The 17,689-nt window shown below is 33.0% G+C and overlaps 1 protein-coding gene across 3 annotated transcripts in view; it reads left to right on the forward strand.

Moving 5' to 3' along the window:
* The window catches only part of HTR2C (5-hydroxytryptamine receptor 2C), a 300,907-nt gene that overhangs the window by 116,268 nt on the left and 166,950 nt on the right, over positions 1–17,689 (forward strand). For 2 of the 3 annotated variants that reach the window (XM_054472902.1, XM_054472904.1), the window contains exon 3: positions 16,330–16,443. In XM_054472902.1, the coding sequence (XP_054328877.1) occupies positions 16,409–16,443 (35 nt within the window). In that variant the 5' untranslated portion in view covers positions 16,330–16,408. Of the gene's footprint in view, positions 1–12,225; positions 12,317–16,329; positions 16,444–17,689 lie in introns of all 3 variants that reach the window. The other variant, XM_054472903.1, reaches the window with a different exon arrangement.

Consider the following 17,689-nt stretch of genomic DNA (forward strand, 5'->3'; position numbering starts at 1 on the left):
AACGCCGTAGCCTAATGAAAAATTGGCACAGTGTGAATCTTTCAGGTCCCAGTTAATTGTTAACTTCTTGAAGAAACCACATTTGACCAACCAATCAAAATTAAACTTTCCATAGCTCCCTGCCCCTTCCCTTCTTAGCACTGATCATAACCTCCAACAATATGGAATTGGTGTAATTATTTCTATAAGGCCTTTATGCTTCATACAAAAAGGATTGTGTCAATTTTGCCTAATACCATGTCACCAGCACCTAGCACAATGCCTGACACACGGAAGGCCCTCAGTTAAGGTTTATTCAATAAATTAATGATGAATATCAGTATGAATTATTTTCTTTATTCCTCATTAAGTGTATTTTGTTAGAGACCTTGCTAATCTGTAGGTTCATGTGAGCTTTTCCTCAGAGAGTGCCACGGCTGATGGGTCATCTCTGTCATTCATGTTACTTCCAATTCAATGGAAAGCAACCACACATAGTTATACTTTGAAAGTCTACCTCTACGACTTCACAGTGATAATGTTGATTTTGAAAAACCTTTCCATAGCTATAATTTTTATGGAAGAGGAGAAGAAATATCAAGCTGCTAGGCAATGTGTTCTTTCTTGCATCTGTATTTCTTGTGATCATATGATTTTATATGACTGCCAGTTTACTCATTAACATCAAAAGTTGCTACCACAGATATTAGCCTATTGCATTTCTTTGATTCAATTATAAATTTTTTGGCAAGGATGGCATGAGTGTACAGATTTGAAAGAAAATATGAGCATAATAAATAGATCTCTTCATTTCATTTTAGCAGTTTGTATTGGCAGGTGATTTTATACTCATTCATGTTCTTTTTCTTCGTAATAACATGACTAGTGTAATGAAGCATTGAGTTATCCCTTAAAGTAGAATATGAATGATGCCTAACTGTAAATAGGGCTCACATACCACTCAAAATCATTATGAATAGATGTGAAGGCACATAATTCCACCTACCTTAATAAAAATATTAATTTAACTTATAAAATGTATGACCTCCAGTAAAAAAGCATTATATCATGTTCTAAAGTTCGATGGAGATAATGCACCTTCCCCAATTCACTGGCTCTTCATTTTATTATTGTTATTTTATTGAATAACAACTACCCTGCTGGAAGAGAAGCCTCAAGGATGTTTTGCTGATGGGATCTGAATCAATATAACGGCTAAAAATGAATTGGACATGCTCATTTTACCCACGTCTACTTCCCTGATTTTTCTGAACTTAAAAGTAAAAATGACCCAGGTATTTGATTATTTTATGTTCATTTCAAGACTTAAGAGTGAAAAAAATACGGTCTATAAAAATAGATTTGCATAAATACAATCTGCAGCCGGCTTCATTCTCTTTTTATAATGGGTTGGATCGTAGCACCATGTTGAGCTAAAATCTATTGCTTTTGGTAATCCAGTCAAGAAAAAAGTAGTAACCAAGAATTACATATAAATGACATGTAATTTTATAAAATGAAAATACTACATGGTAATAATTTAATAAATTACTTAAAAAAATTTAAGATTGTAAGGTTTGTCCAGATTTTTTCCTATAGTTTATTAAAAATAATGAAACAAAACAAAAAATTTCAATTACTATTGCATATAAAGAGCAATTATAATCTGTCAATGACTACGAGCCAGCCATCTTAACATCAACTGAGAAAAAAATTCTAAAAACAAATTATTCTTATAACTTTAAGTAAAAAAATTCAAGAACTAATTTAAGTGCATACTATTTGTCTGCTTAGAAAATGGTAAAGTAATAGGAACTTCTTAAAGGAATTTCTATTCAAAATATCATTGCAGACACTTAGATTAAATCAGGCTGGGAATGGTGACACATGCCTGTAGTCCCAGCTACTTGAGAGACAGAGGTGAGAGGATGGCTTGAGCCCAGGAGATCAAGACTGCAGAGAGCTTTGATGGTGCCATGGCACTCCAGCCTTTCTCAAAAATAAATAAATAAATAAATAAATAAATAAAATAAAAACAATTTAAAAAACCATGTTTATAAAGATATATTACAAGTTCATTATTTAAATGAGACTATAAAACCTAAAGATGTAAACATCACTTTAAAAGCCTTCCTACTTTTTTCTTGACTGATTTGCCAAAAGCTGCAGATTTTAGCTGAAGATGGTGCTACAATTCAGCTTCTTTTAAAGATGAAGGTGACTAGAGAGTGTACTTATGCTGAACCTGTGACCAAAGACCTATTTCTTCACTATAAGAAATAATTTCTCCTTTTACAGTCCATTTATTCCATATTGCAATTTATGACTTGAGTAAGTGAGTTTTTTTCTTTCCCTGTTCTTGTAAATTCTCAGAGTGGTTGTCAGTCTTTCTCATTTGAATATCATGGAAACTCTACCATTTCAATTTTAGTCCAGTGCAAATACAGTCGATTCAGTCCTTCTGATTTGAACTTTGCCTATTTACCATATAATAGTAAATAGGCAAAAAAAACTTTGCCTATTTACTATATAATAGTAAATAGGCAAAAATCTTTGCCTAAATACTATATAATAGTATTTCAAGGTAATACTATTTAGAAAAATGTATTATAACCATTTTTACTTGGTTTGTCTCCCACTCTTTAATGAAGCCAAAGTAAAAAATCCAGTTAAAATAAATTTTTGCTGAGAGTTGTTTTGTTAAAAATATATTTTATCAGAGTTGCATATTAGGAAAGTAATCAATGTTAACTATTTTCATTACCAATTATGTCACTCTGAACATAATCTCAAAATAATCACATTCTATTGGCTAATTTTATAAAATTCACTTACTCATGAAATCAACATACCCCTTTATTTTAGCATTTGCTAATCATTTAGATTTTTAAGAGCAATTTCACATACTATCAACTTTTTGGCCACATATCAGATTAAACAAACGAACAAAAAGATTAAATAAGTTACCCAAATATCATAGCTAAGAAGGGAAAGTTGGACTCAATTTTCTGTCATTGGAACCCAAAGTTCTATGCTCCTTCAAATGCAGCATACATATGTCTTCCATTAATGACAATTAAAGTCAACTTATTCCATTACTGTATGCATTTTAACCTGAAGGTTTAGAGACATGGAATTGGTTTCCTGACTCAAAAGTTTTAGTATTGGCCTGGTGTGGTGGATGATACCTGTAAATCTCAGCCCTACTTTGGGAGGCCAAGATGGGAGGCTTGCTTGAGGCCAGGAGTTCAAGACCAGCCTAGGCAACATAACAAGACTCTGTAGCTAAAAATTTTTTTTTTTTAAATCAACCAGGCATAGTGATTCATGCCTTTAGTCTTACCTACTAGGTAGGCTGAGGCGGGAGAATTGCTTGAGCCCAAGAATTCGAGGTTACAGTGAGCTATGATCATGCCACTGCACTCCAGCTTGGGTGACAGAGGGAGACACTACATTTTTTTTTAAGTTTTATTATTATTCAGCTTCATATTTAATGGACCAAAGACTTTCTCTGGTTACTTAACTATATGGCTTAGAGAGAAAAGGCATTCTTTGGCAAATCTTAAATGATAGTTGAATACATTATTGCTTCAAAAAAGTCATTGCTTTCAAAACAACTAATACAATTAAACAGTGATAGCGATATCAAAGGCAGTGCCATCTTGTGAATCACTTAGGCTGATCGTAGTAAGCCACAGCTAAAAGCTATCTCCTATTATTAGGATGCACCCATAAATGTATTCTTCCACCTTTTTTAGATTTTCCTTTATAAAAGTCATTTCTGTGTTATTGGATGCAGAGATACTCTTAACTGCTATTTCTTTGTTGTTAATTGTGGCTTTCTTTTATCATTAAAAAGCATCTTTCTTTTTCACTCTTATTTTTTTAACCTCAAATTTATTTTGTCAGATATCAAGATCACTATTTGAAACCTCCCTAGTCGATTATTATTCTGTCCAGAATTTTGTAAATTATGTGAAATTCACAAACTATAGTAAAATAATGATCTAGGAATATTGGTTGATGGGATTATCTCTGTACTACTTGTTTGAATAAAAAATTGGTATGTTTTTCTACAGAACAAAATTGCCATCCTTAAATTTTTACTCTAGTCTTGGAAGTGTTAACTGTATTTAAAAATCACTTTGTTCTACTGCTATTGTTGCGAGTAAATTAAATGATCAACAAAGCAACTGTGAGATTTAACAAAGTTTTGCATAAACAACTTATGTTTGAGAGTAGTCCTGCCAGCATACTCCTGCCAGAATTTGTCCTTGGAACAGCAGACATAACATAACCATGCAGGGCTTCCAGACATCTAGGAGTTAATACAGATTTTAGGACAACTATTTCTTTGCCTTTCTTCCTTCTGCTCTCTTCTTCCTTCCTTCCTTTTCTTATTCCTCTTCTCCTTCATTTGTTCCTTTCTTCATGCCTGCCTTTCTGCCTGAGTTCCTTCTTTGAATATTTGCAGAGCCAAGTGTTCAGAAATGCATTCCAAAGTAGCTCTCTACTGCATTTAATTTTGTAGTCTATGACATTTCCTTCATTTTCTTTCACTTAAAGAGAGGCAACGAGACAATTGTACTAACAGTTATGCATAAACTAGTGAGACACTGATCATCCGTGACTCTTTGGGCTTTTTGCTATCAGTAAGGCTCAGAATCAAAGGACTGGAAAAGAAACAGGAGACTGGCTTCTTATCTTGGCACTGACAAAAATTAACATAAGGACGTTGAATAAGTCATTTATCTCTTCTGGATCAGATTCCTTAACTATTAAAACAGAAAGTCAAAACTTTGCACGGTGGCATGTGCCTGTGGTCCCAGCTCCTCAGGAAGCTGAGATGGGAGAATGGCTTGAGCCCAGGAGTTCCATACCAACTGAGGCAACATAGTGAGACCCCATCTCTAAACAACAAAACTACACAAAGCAACAGAAAGTTGGATGGTCTTCAAGTACCCCCTTTCAATACCGCTCATGAGAGTATGCTTATTAGACATAGAGATTGACAGGTACAATTTTTAATGTGGAAAAATTTATAGTTTCTTATAAAAATAAAAGAACCACTATAAGAGATAGTGATGAGGAATGAAAAAATATAGATGTTGGAGTGCAACACATCTAAAATTAAATCTTGCTCTATAACTTATTACTTCTATGTGGTAATTCAACATCTCATTTTATCTTTTAATCTGGTATTGCATTGTTTTCATAGTAAAGATTAAATGAGAAAAAACATAGAGTGTTTCTCACATCACTTGGTATATAATAATAAATCAGCAAATGGAAACAATTATTATGTATCTGTTTTTAATAGTTTTTCTTGTTGAGCCATTTCCACAGGAATAACTCAACTGAGGAGTTTTTTATTCCTTTTTCTATTTATCTTAGGGCAACAGATGGTGGCTTAGACAGTAACACTTCCCAGGGTATATCACAATGACAGATTCAGTGACATGAACTTTATGAAGTCCTCTGCTAATAGCTTCTCTACTGCCAAAATGCAAGGTATCAAGCCAAAAGGTGTGTGGGAGGCTAATGACTACGTTTCCACAAATATTGGCATGAGCTGGATACTTGATTCATGACAGCAACTTCCCAATTTTTGGCAAGTTACCTGTAAAGACCATTTAGAATAATTTCTGGCTTTCTCTGAGTAGCAAGTGTTTTATGGAACCTGTAGAATTTTTCAAACCTACCTAAAGTATAGGCAATATAATATGATTGGCTAGATTATCTATGGAGGCATTATATTGCCAATTCTTCTATCTTTGGCTTTCATTTTCTTAGTTGCTTGCCTATACAGATGGCTTTAATTTGGACCAAAATATTTTAGTAATTTAAAATAAGACTTTAAAACTTGAGGAATCTTTCATGATACAATAACAATGATTTTGTTTCAGTGCCCCAATATCAGCAGATTGTAGAAAAATTAAGTATGAATAGAGAATAGTAGTGAATATATAATCACAAATATGTTAGGCAGTAACCTTAAAGATTGAGATAGTTTGCCAAAAGTAGCTCACATATCTTTCATTCTTTTACTTATAGAACAGATGAATAAAATCTTGAAAACATTTAGACATTATACTAATTTATTTTACCACAAATTCTTAAGAAAAAATTGATAATTAATGGAGAGAACAAGAATGTAACCTTTACACAGGCAGAGGTCTTTGCCTTATTCACTCATATATCCCTAGTATCTAGAACATTACCAAGCACATACTTGGCATTAAATAAATGCATTGAATAAGTGAACAATGCCTTGATGAAAACATAAACTCTTTGCTAATACTGCCTTCCTAAATGTGTTTTTTAAAAATCACTTAAACATGCTTTCAGAATCTGAATCCTGCCATTTATCAGAAAAAATAGCTTAACCTCTTTGAACTTCACTATTTCTTTTTCTGTAATATGCATTTCTGTTAACATGAGGTAAAACTAACTTTTATCACTGTTCCTGGAACAAAGTAGGTGGACATTAACTGTTTGTGGATTTTGTTTCATATACACAATACCTGCATTTAAAAAAATAGGGTCCTATAACTTTAACCTAGAAATTGTTATTTATAAGATTCGTATCAATTCTTTATATCAATAAAAGAAGCATATCGATTGTTATTAACAAAAGAAAATAATGGTTCTTTGTGACAGTTTTTAAAATGTAGCAATAGAAGAAGCAACGCTGCCTATGATTTACTACTTAAGAACAAATGTTCATGATGATGCATATAATCTATTTTTGTTAAGCAAATGCATAATTTAACATCATATGCAGTTTTGAAAAGTAGAGCATTATTATTTAGATGTCATTTCTGTGATCTCATGAAATATAGAATCCCTGGAATGAGAGAAAAGAATAAAATATTCTCTGTAACATATTTCGCTGAATAATATAAAAGGTCTGTAAAATCACCTGAAAGGCAAAGGTGTCACACCATACCTCAGTGGTGATTTGCACCAAATACATTGTCTTTCATAAATTTCCTGAGCAAACAGAGATTTCCAATGAGAAATGAATACTTTAATCAATGCAACTTTTCAACCTATTTAGTCCCTGATCTTGAAAAATTATACCCAGTCATGAAGGATGGAACTAATTTTGAATTTACAGAGAAACTCATAACAAATTTAAATACCATAATATGCGTATTATATCTGCAGCTGTCAGAAAACTTTATTTACAGTCAGTTGCCTTTCTCTGAATAATCATATTGTTGTCCTGAAAGATGTTTAAGACCTTTGCCAAATTAGAGGTATGACCTATATTTAGTGAATCATCATCATTGAACCTCCCCAGGGAGAGCTTAGATGAGAGAGCTCATGTTGTCGTCAGCTGTTGTTAAGTGGAAGATATGGTACTGATCCAAAGACTTTAATAAATTGTTATTGGAAATGTGGTTTACCCAAAGACCATTTTTCTCAAAATGTATTATCATAACATCCACTGGAGAGAAAGTCATCAAAGATGAAAGATGTCTGTATCACTTTATATGATCAAGAAAGACTAATTTTTTGCTATGGAAAAGACATCATCATTATTTTAGGAGATAATTAGAATAATGTTTTTGTTTGTTTCTTTTTGTTTTTAACAACTGGACTGGTGATATATAAAATGCTAAAAATAAAAACTGGATTGAGTATAAAATAATGAAGTCTTCTATCTTTGACAAAACTTTATATTTTTCATGCTATGTAACCTAAAGCATATCTCATTTGTAGTTATAATTTATTTTAAAAACCTTTCAAACATAAACAGTCATAGAGACAACAGTACAGTGATCCTCCATAACACCCTCATCCAGATTCAATAATTATTAAAATTTTGCAACCAATCTATCCCTTTCTCTTTCCCATTCTCTTTGTTGAATTATTTAAAATCATTTCACGTTGCTTCAGTATCTATTTCTAAAATTGTGGCTACATTACTGCAAAACCACGATGCAATTACCACCCCCCAAAATTTTAAGAATAATTCCTTAATATAATACCTCAGTCCATATTCAAATTTTCTTTATAGTCTCAGAAACATCTCATTTTTTTATTTTTAAAATGTGCTTTAAGATTGGATTAAACTGTAGAACAACATGTTGATATTTTAGCAAAATTGCCTACAGTTGGTCTATATTATAGAACAAGTCTGTGTGATAGAAACTGTCTCCACGGCACTCAAGTGAGTGGAACGATTGTGACTGAATTCTATATATAGAATCTTTCAGTGAGATGTAAAAACAGACGTTGTATGAAGCATCTGATGCTCATAAATGGGTTATTTTATCCAAAATTTCAGTGATAAATAGTTAATAGATTTTTTATATTAGGTAAGTTACTTCTTCCCCTTGAAAAACATGAAGGAAAATATTCAAACATTCAAAAGGCTTTGAATTATCATGAAATGATTATGAAATGATGGTGCTTTGGATGGTGGTTATAATAAAATGTGTGTAGTTGTAGCACCTTTCTTTTCATTCCTCACTCTCAAAACACATGCATACACACGTATACACAGACACACACACACACACACACACACACACACACACACACAGAGAGTCATGAGCAAAAGGATTTGAAGATTTGTTAGTTCGAATTTTCTGACAGGTTTTATTTTATAAATTGAGTTGTACAGGAGGTACTCTGAGAGGGTAAGTTGAAGAATTCTCCACAAATCTAATCAGAAAATTTAAAAAGTGAAAATATATTACATGTCATTTGTGGTCTGATATTTTAGCTTTAATTACACTGAGGGGAGTTATAAAATAGGCATATCAGTTTTGCTAAATATTGACACCATCTGATATAACGTTTGTAGGACTGGGACAGGAAACACTATTTTCAAAGTTGTCAAACTGAAGTACTATTTTTCTCTATAAATAAACAAAATGGTAGAAGAGTACACAAAACCATAAACAGATTCTACCTGAGAATTAAACCACTAAAGTAGAAGCCAAGCTTTAGATAGCTACAAAACTGGCCATTACTTCTTATACTTCACTTTTCTGTAAAATATTCTAGGCAGAAGATTTTTTAAAATAAGAAAATCACCAATAAACAATTTTGTTTAAAATTTTTATGAGTCTGTGTGGTCTCCTAACTCTTTAAGAATGAGAAATGTATTTAAGAATTCATTTAAGGAAGTAGATAAAGGCATGGTACAGAATACCTACATATTAATTTGTGGGATGTGTAGACTGAGTTATGAGAATACTCAAAAGTCACTTTCGCATTCCTTTCAAACAAAAGGCTTTGTCAGGTGAATGCTATGTTTTATATTTAATTAGCAATAACAAGTAAGATTTAATTGTAACCAAACTCAGCTATTTAGAAGTATCTTGTTTGTAAAACGGCGTAGAATAATGTCAACAATTTAGCAAGAAAACCCAATTCACAGCATTTCAGAGCAAAAAGGGATAGAGGTCCTCTATCGCAACTTCTGTGTCATGGATGAAAACAGTGAGGCTCAAAAAGTTTGAGTGACACATCAAGTAAGTGGTAAGAGTCAAGACTAGAACTCATGTCTCCTACTGCCCAGCCTAATGTCCTTTATGCTAACCACACATATTTAACGGCTGGGGTGTTGAATGATACTAGAATGAATTATTATATAAATTATTCATTATGCAAATTAATTTTTGTTGTCTCAGTTTTCTGTATTCATGACATATTTGAATTTAACACGATTAATCTGGTACTTCTAGCTATTTCTACGTTTTATGAGTTGTATACATTTTATATCAATAAGTTATAAAACAATAGCAGAAGTCGCTTCTTTTTTCCAGATGAGACAGCAAAACCAGAAACTGACCCTTCAACTTTGAAGTAGCTTTTTGTTTGTTTCTTTCCCCTTTATATAGGATGTCTTGAAGCCGAGAAGGAAGAGCTGTTGGAGAGACGAGGAGTTAAGAGTTCATTCGGCTGTCCAGATGTATCCAAGTACCCTGTGTTATTTGGCAATAAATACATCTGGGCAACTGACTGAACTTTTCACTTTTCAAGACTCAGCTGGAACCCTCCACAACCAGAAGAGCCTGTTATAAAGTGAAAAGTTTGTGATCTCTTAATCTAATGAAATGGGAAGTGGGAATTGCTTGTGGGTGAAGAGACACCATTGTAAATGTAAGTGGGAATGCATTTTAGTATGCAACTAAATTGATTTTTAAGTGTCTTGACGAAAGATAAAGAGGATTTTTCTAGCTTGCAAAATTAAAATCAAATTAACAGAAAATTTTGATCTGCTCCCATCAATGACACTTGTCGTGTACTTAACTCACCAGTATAAAATAACTATTTTATATTGTGATGGAGAGTAGCTGGCAAATGCTGGCAAATATTATTTGTATATTACAATATTTAAAAGATATCTAACCTCAAGCTATGGCTATGTACATGGATCCATCTAATGTATTTCCCCTAATTACTCTTTATCTCATGATGCAATTTCATTTTATTCATAGCAATTATCACTATTTGAAATTATCCTACATCTTTGTTTAAATGTTTATTTTCTGTATCTCCAGCTAGAATGCAAGCTCCATTGGAGCAGGGGTCTTGTCTACCTTGTTTACTACTACATGCCCAGCATCTGGCATAGTGCCTGGCACGTAATAAGCAATCGATAAATATTTGAATATATGAAACTACTATTATACAGCTTTTGGTCCTGCAGATCGGTTGGAGTTGGTCTCCAACACAGAGATTTAGCATATGGTTTGCTCCATTAGCTCCGCTCTTTGAAAACCTTCAGTTTATTGTGCTATGTGCATACTAACACTGAGATAATTCCCAGATAGTTCTGCTACCACCTGTGGAGAAAGCAGTTTCAAATTGCTGGGCATTCTGCCCACTAAGGCAAATTCTCTCCGTGTCTGTTACTACCGTCATAGAGTGATTTGCAATAGCTACTTTAAGTCTGTCAATTGGGAAGTGCATGTTTTTAAAGTATTATTTTATGTAAATGGAATAGGTCTAGCTGTGAAAAAACATAATTTTATATGCTGTAGATTTTGAGTTAACTGTTGTGTGAATTCGCACATAATTTAACAATAATCACGCTCATGGAACATGTCAAACACAAGCAGAGGTATTCAGTAAATACAAATGAGGAGAAAAAAATTTTTTTTCCATTTGAATTCCAAGCATAGGAGGAACAGGTAAATCTGTTTAAATAACCACTTAACATTATCTTGGAGGAGAGGGAATAAAAGTAATGAGCCTAGACTTGCACTCAAATTGAATAATCACTGGTGGAAGAGTAGTCTTTAATTTCATTGATGATAGTAACTGAAAAACTTTCTATCAAAATAATAAAAATTATCTGATTTGACTATAGTTAGAAAGGTGAGTTTTTAGTATGACAAATGTATGATTTATTAGAAAATCGCTAGAGTACATTTGAAGTTGAAAGGAAAACTTCCTACAACGTTCATTAGTCCTAAGGATAATTTTTGAATTAAATGAGTTCCCCCAAAATTATTGTAAATCTGTGCCACATTAATATAATCTTCCCAGGACTAATCTGAACATTTATGGCTAATTCATTTTTGATTTAGACATCTGCTAAAAGCTCAGTGGGTATAATAACTAGAGGGATAATATTTGAATTATGAGTCATAATTTCTGAATACTGAAAATTGATAAAAATCAAACTTCTATAGGTATTATTATTTATTCAATTTTTAAATGCTTTGTTATAAAAAGTGAGACAGAAGTGATCTAGTTGACTATATTCTACAATTTCTTTTTTTTTGAGGCAGGGTCTGTTGCCCTAGCTGGAGTAGAGTGATGTAATCAGGGCTCACTGTAGCCTCGACCACCTGAGTTCAAGGGATCCTCCCACCTCAGTCTCTGAAGTAGCTGGGACCAGAGGCACACGCCATCACATCTGGCTAATTTTTTGTATTTTTTGTAGACATGGGGTTTTGCCATTTTGTCCAGGCTGGTCTTGAACTCCTGAGCTCAAGCAATCCACCCACTCCGGCCTCCCAAAGTGCTGGGATTACAGGCGTGAGCCATCACACGTGGCCTATTCTACAATTTAAAAAAATTTAGTGTGAAATTTAGTCTTTCAGTTTGACAGAAAATATGCTGCGTCATTATAATGTGCTAATAGAACTTCCAGAAATCTAGTGTAAACTATATCTTTTCATGGGTGAATCTAGACTCTCCAATTTTTGTTAAAACATGAGTAGAAATGCTGGCATTTTTTTTTTTTTAAGACTCATCAATATTATGTTCAACCAGGTCTGGGAAAGAAAGAGTAAAAAGTAGTGTGAGAACAGAAAACGTGATTGAAACACGACCAATCTTTCTTCAGTGCCAAAGGGTGGAAAAGGTAATGGTAAAAATGAATTATAAATGGTTAGCTTTAGAGGATGCAAGGCAAGGGTTTTCAATAAAGTTGTAAGCTTCTATCCTCTCCAAGCACAATTTGGGCAAAACCACAGCTCTTCCTTTATTCTTAGATAGTATCTTTTGACTTCACACCTTAAATCTCCTACCTTCCCATCAATCAGCCAATTACTTTGTACCCAGGACTTGGCTAAGGATTGTGGATGTTACATGGAAAGTACGTCTATATGGCTCTTCTGCTCAAAAATTTGCCTTTAGTATTAATACAACACCTTGAAAAAGCCTTGTTCGTGCCAGCCTTTGTGCCCCACAGTTTTTTGTTTTCTTTGATTTTGTTAATATTTTTTGAGACAGGGTCTCACTGTGTCACCCAGACTGGAGTGCAGTGGTGAGATCACGGCTCACTGCTGCCACCACCTCCTGGCGTCAAGCCATCCTCCCACCTCAGTCCCCAAGCCCACCCAACAGTAGCTGGGACTACAGGCCCACACCATCACATGGGGCTGATTTTTTTTTGCAGAGATGGCGTCTTGCTCTGTCCCATAGTTTTTAACTTATTTTTTTAAATTACTTTTGCTTCCAAGATGATAATTGATGATGACTTCTAAGTATTTCTGTGAGTGATACGGATTCTGATAGTTTGCAATTTATTTCCAAATGTCCACTGGAGATTCGATTTTGGTTCAGTTGTTTTGGAGTGTTCACACTATTTTGGATGACATATGCTGTATGACACATGGCATATAGCCATATAAGCATAGATTTCATAGGCATGAATTAAATATAATACTCATGGCATGGATTCATACTTAATTAAATTTTCACATTAATTGAGGTTATTCTGCAATATCTTGTGTAAAATCGTACTATTGAAAATTATGTGAAAACTAATGTTTCTCCCCCATTTGTCTTAGCAACTGTAGTTACTGTTATTGATGTCTGAAGATTTTACAGTGCTTTAGAGAAGGCATGAAAAGGTCTGTGATTTATACTGTAGAAAGGATTGAGAGATTGGTCTGAGTGTGTATTTAGTGATTAGTGATCCTGACCTTATTTCTATGATTTAATCTGTGATTTTTCTCTTCATACTTGAGACAGCTAATTGGTTTTAAGTTAATCAATCTTTTTCTGGACACGAAATTATAAATATGTATGACTACACAAAGTAACACATAAACACACAAATATTACATAAGTTGGTTGTAATTATAATTATATTACTAATATAATTATAATTATAAATTATATTGGTAATGTAATTATAATTAGAAATTATAACACTTATTAAATTATCAAACCTAGTTTCAAGGCAAATATTATAAAATCTCATTAAAAATTAGTCAATTGTTCCATCAGTTATCTCACAAATGATTTTTAAAAAATTTTACAAAACACAAGCCTTCACAAATTTGAAAACTTGAATTTATAAGCACTCTTTTGTGTTCACGCAACTTTAAAAGTTCCATTACACAGATCAGAAAGTTCCATATATGCAGATCAGAAAGTTCCATATATGCAGATCAGAAAGTTTCATTAGAGTTGTTTCGCTATGTTTTTCAGTTTCTTTTATTGATTGATCTTATCCAAGACTTAAGAAGTTTTGCATCACTTTCCCTTTTAGTAGAATTACTCACAGAACATTTCTTATTGCAAAATATCATCATCACAGTGGCCTGGCCATTTGGGGAAACATGCAAGATAACATAATTTACTTTACATAATTCATATAATTTATTCCCATCACACCATGTTCCTAAACTCTTACCACCAGTTCACAGGTATTTTCTATCATGTCTAGTCAGTGTTCATGCAAATTTTAACAGCATGAGGAGACATGATTTTGCCTACAAGTCATTTTTGTTAAGAAATTGGAAATATATATACATAACTTTTTTGTGATTATTACTCATTCTTCTCAATAAAATTGGAACCTAGAAAAATAAATATTTGATGTTTAATCTTTCTGCTTATATTTCTCAGGAATATACATGTAAAAAAGCATAACAAAGCTGGCTAATTTTTAAAGGAATATAATATTTTGAGTAACAGTAATGGAATTCATCCATAGCTAAAAATGTGGCTAACAAAGTGCTTCATGAGATGATTATTGTATCAGCTTGTTTTGTTATACTCTATTGGAGCACAGCATATTTTACTCTATCTTTGAACCTTTAAAAATTATACTAATATTTGGATACATAAAAATAAATATTGAAAATCATTTTAATACTTTTAGCATAAGGAAAAAGGAAAAAGTTTGATACTTATTGAGGGCTAAGAAGCAGGATGGGACCTTTTGGTTTCCCTTACCATTTTTTCTGTCACTTATTTTCAGACCTCCCAGAGAAAGAGATGTCTGTGTTGTCTGGTAAAATTTATGGGACAGAATTGGCCTGACTAATGGTCAGGGTGATATATATCTCTCTCTCTCTCACAGAATATTTTGAGTTCCTAGATATTGGAAGCCCACATTTTAAGTATTACTGTAGTAAGGGGATGGTTTTGAGATTGATTTTTGTGTAGGTAGCACTGATAGAACTGATAAATGAGAGCTAAGGGATGAAGAAGGGAGAAAATATTAACTATGTATCTTGAGTGATAAGGATAGTGCTATTAAATGAGATGGGAAACATAGGGAGATGTGATTTCTTCTGGCTAAATTTTACTTCCAAATTTCTAGAAGGAGCTAGAAGCACACTAAAGAAAGCTTATCAAGACAGATTTTCATGATCATATTTCTTTTAGATATTTGTAAACTAGACAAAACAGATGATCTTTCAGTGTTACTCCATGTTCTCAAGCTATTCAATTATCTGTCTTTCTCACCCTCTGTCTCTCACATTCACACACATACCCCTAAATTATTCTCGTTGATAGATAACCCAGTGCATGTGAATTTAAGTGTCATGATCTTGACTCTTAAATAGCTTTGTAATATCAGAAAAGAATACAGTTAGATGTTTGGTGTGGGTAGAGAGTATAATCAAAATCCTAAATAGAAAATGCAGGAGAGAGGTTCTTAGTAAATTTGCATCCAGTTTACTTTTGGCCAACACTGTAACATACCAAATATAGTTAGTGCTAAATGATGAATAATCCACTAGGTAAATATTTGTTTGGGTTTGATGCAGCAAATAACTCTTTAAAAAATAACCTACAGAAATAAAAGGTATTCACTCCGAAATTCTTTGAAAAGTTGTTTGATTTCTATGTTTTCTGCCTAGTACTTTAGAAGATGTATTGTTACTTCTTAATCCACAAAAGAAACTAAAGATTTTTGGTTCAATCATCTGGTGCAACTAACCTTTAGTTTGTAATTTTCTATATTATACCATGTGCTCTTTCTGTAATATATCATCTGTTGGCTACTAACTGATCAGTACTAGAGTGGTTGCTATATTTAATATAGTAAATTTAATCAATTCATTTATTTAGTATAAACCTGTTGCTGCCCTCTGGAGAATGTTGTTGGTTAATGCAAAAGTATAAAGAGAACTATGTAATTGCAGGTTTCTTCACTTTGAAGCAGTTAAAACTAGAAATGTATAAAATGTGTTCAGTTTATAGAATGCGTAAAATTTGCTTTGGTTTTCCATGTTGCTATAAGATGAAACCTTTTTATTTTAGATATGCTATTTAATTATTAGATCACATATTTTCTCCCAATGGTTTGCAAACTAGAAGAATATATTCTTAATTTCTTTTTCAAAACATTTATTTGAAGCCATGTGTACTCCAAGAGGGGGAAATTTGGTATAAACCATGTATAAATAAAATATATACAGGAAATTTTTAAAAACTGTGATGATAAATAATTGAAAAATCTGCTCTCTTTGCCATATTTTATCACTTACACAGGATAACATGCTTACCTGTTTGCTGAATTAATAACTGTTTCTTATCACCATTAAGTGCATTTAAGTTTATTTAATTGGTTACTATGCAAATTATTTGGACGTTTAACTAATTTTCTCTTTCTTCTTTTTCTCTCCCCAGCAAGGATGATATGACGAACCTAACCTGTTAATTTCCTCTTCTCAATTTTAAACTTTGGTTGCTTAAGACTGAAGCAATCATGGTGAACCTGAGGAACGCGGTGCATTCATTCCTGTAAGGATGTTACTACTTATTATTTTAGTAAAAAGATGACTTTGCTTGGTAGCTTGCTCAACATGTTAAAAAATGCTTCTATATGATCAGCTATGTTTGCCTAAATCTGCATAAATGGCTTGCATCCCAAAAGACTAATATTATGGGTGTTTCCTATTCAAAAATAATTAATGGGAAAAAATAATTTGGACTCTAATTAAGCACTCGAGCTCATGTACTTAAACAAGTAATATGGTGATAATGCCCTAGCTTCAAATAATCTCAATGTTCATGGCTACTTTTTCCATGTGTAAAACTTAAAAAGGAAAAAGTTTCTTTCTTTTTCCTTCTTGCATGAACTGAACAGTTAAGAGAATGAAATACCTCTGGTTTTGTGGAGAATAGTTGAGGTAGGAAAAGAAAAGGTCGAAAGTTAGGGGGTAGGACTTGGCGATATAGCTGGATGGGAAAAACCAATGTCATCCTCAGAAGTCTTGATGCAGTGACCCAGTTGCAGCCAATAATATACAACATAAAGGGTGTAGGTAAAAATACAGGAGATTCAAATAATAAGCAATTCTAAATTTGATCTAATCCAGGTATACCTTCTTTTTACATAGTAAAATGTTGGAGTGGTTTCTTCCAAACCTGCTTTTTGAGGAACGGAGCATTGAAAAAAAAGATCTAAAGTTATGGAAACTCTGATCGGTATAGTTGAGAAACCCCAAATCTCCTTGATCCTAGGTAGTCTCCTTTATGATTCTTGTAAAAGAGCTCACCCAGGAAAAAGTTTACAGTGTGGTGGAGATATAAAGTTCAGCAACATTGGATCCTCTGCAATGTGCATCACCGTGGCCCATCTTGAGTGTCATTGTTGTGATGATAGTTTCAAGTACGGAGGAGTCCAAGAGAACTACAGCAGACATCTGGGAAAGAAAACAGTGAAGGACAGTAATAAAGAAGCGAAAAGAAGAGTTGGGTATGGGAAAATGAAAGGACAAGTGTTCCTACTCCGTGAGCCTGTGCCAAGTTAGTATATAGCCATTGGCCCATATACCAAAGTGTAGGACTGCTGTAAAGGGCACCAAATTATTCTGCTATGAAATTAATTAAAGAATTCATATACAATTTTTTTAAATTCTATTGAGAGAAACAAGGAAGCATTCCTGTCTTCTAACAATGCCCATTGTCCTAGGTCATAGAAAAACTCAGTAGATTTTAAATATATTCAACTTTTTAAATTAAATTATCATTTTGTTTATATACT

The sequence above is a fragment of the Pongo pygmaeus genome, chromosome X, assembly GCF_028885625.2.
Source record: "Pongo pygmaeus isolate AG05252 chromosome X, NHGRI_mPonPyg2-v2.0_pri, whole genome shotgun sequence".
Lineage (NCBI taxonomy): Eukaryota > Metazoa > Chordata > Mammalia > Primates > Hominidae > Pongo > Pongo pygmaeus.